Genomic DNA, 3,362 nt, shown 5'->3' with positions numbered 1-3,362 from the left:
GGTGGAGGTGGGAGGGGGGGGGGGGGGGGGGGGGGGGGGGGGGGGTGGGGGGGACGAAATGAAAAATAAAGCCTCGGGCCGTAAGCCCAAGCATTGGTTTGGGACCAGGGGGAGAAGCACCCGGAAGCTCTGGCGCCTATAGCCTTTTAATTGATTTTAAGCAATGCAATTAACATTTATTTCCATACGAAGTTTTCAAAATATCCAGTGACGGATCCAATAATTTAAAATAAAGCTGGGCCCAGAGACGACTTTCGCAGATGGAGAGTGTTGACCACCTCAGCCCCACCATAGTTGGGGCTGAGGTAAGAAAACTTATGATTATGGCACCTCAGTTGGTCGGAAATAGCACTCTCAGACTGAATTTGAATATAGGGCTAATTTTCATTTTCTCCACTTTTAAATTTCGAAAAAAAGAAAAAATTAGGGATGGTGGGACGGCTAAGCCCCTTGAATTTGCTACTAAAATACTCATAAAAGTTTTTAAAATTATCTTTTAGTTATAATTATGCCCGCTTATATATTTCGTGCAAAAACATTCATAAAAATAATGATTTATTATCTCCTGATTAGCTTGTGACTTATTCAAAATTCGAACCATGAAAAACAAACTTAAGCAGTCATTGATTTAGTCTTTTGGCATGTACAGTACTTTTTAAAATCAATTAAGAGGTTTTTGCTTTTCTCCTCTTTTTGAATTTCACTTTTGTGTAAGCAATTTTCCGATTACACTATTTTGAGTGGAAATAATACCATCTAATTTACGATCAAACACTATGGAGATAGGGAGCACACAAAACATTAGTTAGCATTTTGATGTCACAAACATAAACGTGATTTACTTAATTTATCATTATCAGTGACGGCTCTAGGAGGAAAGCAAAATAGAGGGGGGAACAGGGAGGGACTTGCACAATGTGGGAGAGTAGATCACCTCAGCCCCACCATGGTTGGGACTGAGGTAAGAAAATGTATGATTATGACACCTCTAGATTCCCGGAAATGGCACTCTCAGACCTAAATTCTAATTATAATTTTCCTTTGTTTTTTTCCATTTTTTAAAAATAATTTTGAAAAATTTAGGGTCGGCTCGACCCCACTTGCATCCGCCACTGATTATTATGACGTCATTGCGATATTGCGTCAACGTAACCCTGGAGTTTGTAAAATGTTGGTATCACTACTACGAAATAGATAGACATGTCCGTGTCAAAGGCTGTATACCGGCAATTATTATTTAATAATGGTTATATAAAATTCAATTAACTAACCATATCTTTTTGAAATTAGGAAAAACAGTAATCCTATGTATGTAGATAATGTATGTATAACACTAGTACAGTATATACGTACGGGTCATAATAATATCCAAAAGGAATAAATCGTTTATAGTAGAAATTGTGCACTTTTGAGTTTGTAAAAATATTGGCCTAATAAACATACACGCTTCCAATTTTAACAACGTTCAGTACATTTTTTACAATAAATTTAGCCTCTGATAACCACTGCACCCATAAAATCGATCTTTTCTGAGATGGTTACGAGCTGTATAAACAATTGCGTTTTTACTCGGTTTTGGTCCGCAAAATAGGTACCAACACTTGGAAAACTGAACAGACAAAATTCATGAGTCATGCGTAATTGTTATTTCGCTTTTAAATGTTGGGTTTAAATTATGAAAGATTGGTGGGGGGGGGGGACAATCGATATGTTCCCCCTACTTTGAAAATCGGGGGGGACCTGTCCCCCACAGATCGACGCCCATACGGCCTACATTTTGTCATGTAAACCAATTTACCAAAGTATTTCATACATTTCTTTTACCGCACTGTTTGTATTGTGTTGCTGGGAAGGCATATTAGCTGTTATAAATAAATACATTTTCAATTTTGAATACCGTATTTTTCTATATCTGGCTGGCACAATATGAATTCTGATAATGTTTGTGTCAGCAGAACGGGATATACTTTTTATTTTTGTACTATTTGTTAAATTTATATATAATAAATGATAAGAATGTATGGAGTTTTTTTTTTTACTATCTGGCAAGCTGACTGAGCAAATACTCACAAAATTTAAATTTAAACGATAGAAAGAACAAGTAAATAAATTGAAATACATCCCAAAAATATTTAATAAATCAGTGCAAAAACCGAGTATTAAATAAATTAAAATAATTGAGTAAATAAACTGAAATACATCCCAAACAACAGTACAGTACCAAGAACGAATAAGTTAATTGAAATACGCCGCAATTAACGCACTACATTCACTGAGAGACGCGCTTGGTGTTCCATAGAAATGACCGGCGGCTCAACTTGTCGGCGGCTCAACCGGTCATAATCCAGCAGAACCATTTAGGCTACGCCCTGCAGTACAAGTTTAATTGTATTCGTTTACCCTAGTAAGTCATATGATTTAATCGAAATAAAATATCTACCCATACAAAATAATATTGTAAAAATAAGTTACATACCGAAATCGACATTAAATAAACTACGGCGACCGTCTCTTAAATCTAATAAAGCAATGCATAGGCCTAATAAACCGATTGAAATTACAATGAAAGTGAGTTTCGAAGATCCATGTCGCTCGAAAATCATTTTAATTTCGTTATATTAACGAGAAGGGGGTGGGGGAATGTCATATAGCATTTGTACATTAAACATGAATTAGCTGTCGAATTATGTTTTCGCCACAACAGTTTTCGTAATCAAAATTTTGTTTTACACATAATTCTTGCTGAACGTTTTTGCAGTCTTTTTACAATATTTTTTTCGGATGTGTTTCCCAAAACAGAAATTGCATAATCGATACATATTGTGCTTATGTAGGCCTAATAAGCAGCGATTGGTGCGGTGTTTCGGCCAAAGTAGAAATGCTCTGGTCAGTCCAACCAAGCCGGCTCTTCAAAGATGCCATCTGAGAACATTAAAAAATTAAAGAAAAAAATCCAAAGATAGATTAATTGTCAAAATATTATAAAAATCGGAAGGACCCTACTCCAAAACCAATCCATCGGTGATACACATCTTAGTTGACATAGTCAATTTGCATACGCGAAGGGCCCCGACTGTACTCTTGAAGCATGCCCCCTCACAACCTAGTTACGGCACCGTTCAAATGTTGTGTCTGCCCCTTGGGGGGGGGGGATAGCAGGCCGCGAATTTAGAGCTCACGCTGACTATCGCACAGATAGTTTCTTATGGAACGGATCCTAAATCAGACGATATAGGCCCTATCAGACAAATTTTGTTGTTGATGATGAAAATGAAGACGGCATGGTATGAGTCATGTGGAATTAATAAGGGCTAAGTGAGTTATGGGGGGGACAGCGAACCCACCCTGATATTGTCCCGCAC

At 37.2% G+C, this 3,362-nt stretch overlaps 1 protein-coding gene across 2 annotated transcripts in view; it reads right to left on the bottom strand.

The window, feature by feature from the left end:
* Positions 1-3,362, bottom strand: part of LOC117107098 (NXPE family member 4-like) — a 24,366-nt gene that overhangs the window by 13,415 nt on the left and 7,589 nt on the right. The window contains exon 2 of one of the 2 annotated variants that reach the window (XM_033248653.1): positions 2,477-2,496. The exons of the other annotated variant lie outside the window; for it this stretch is intronic. Within the exon in view, the coding sequence (XP_033104544.1) occupies positions 2,477-2,496 (20 nt within the window). The remainder of the gene's footprint in view (positions 1-2,476; positions 2,497-3,362) is intronic. 2 annotated transcript variants of the gene reach the window in all.

Source organism: Anneissia japonica, unplaced genomic scaffold (genome assembly GCF_011630105.1).
Source record: "Anneissia japonica isolate Jap-2015-1 unplaced genomic scaffold, ASM1163010v1 scaffold1726_len428862_cov177, whole genome shotgun sequence".
NCBI classification, from domain to species: Eukaryota; Metazoa; Echinodermata; class Crinoidea; order Comatulida; family Comatulidae; genus Anneissia; species Anneissia japonica.
Note: the sequence above shows the minus strand (reverse complement) of the source record. Positions and strands in the feature narration are given on the sequence as shown.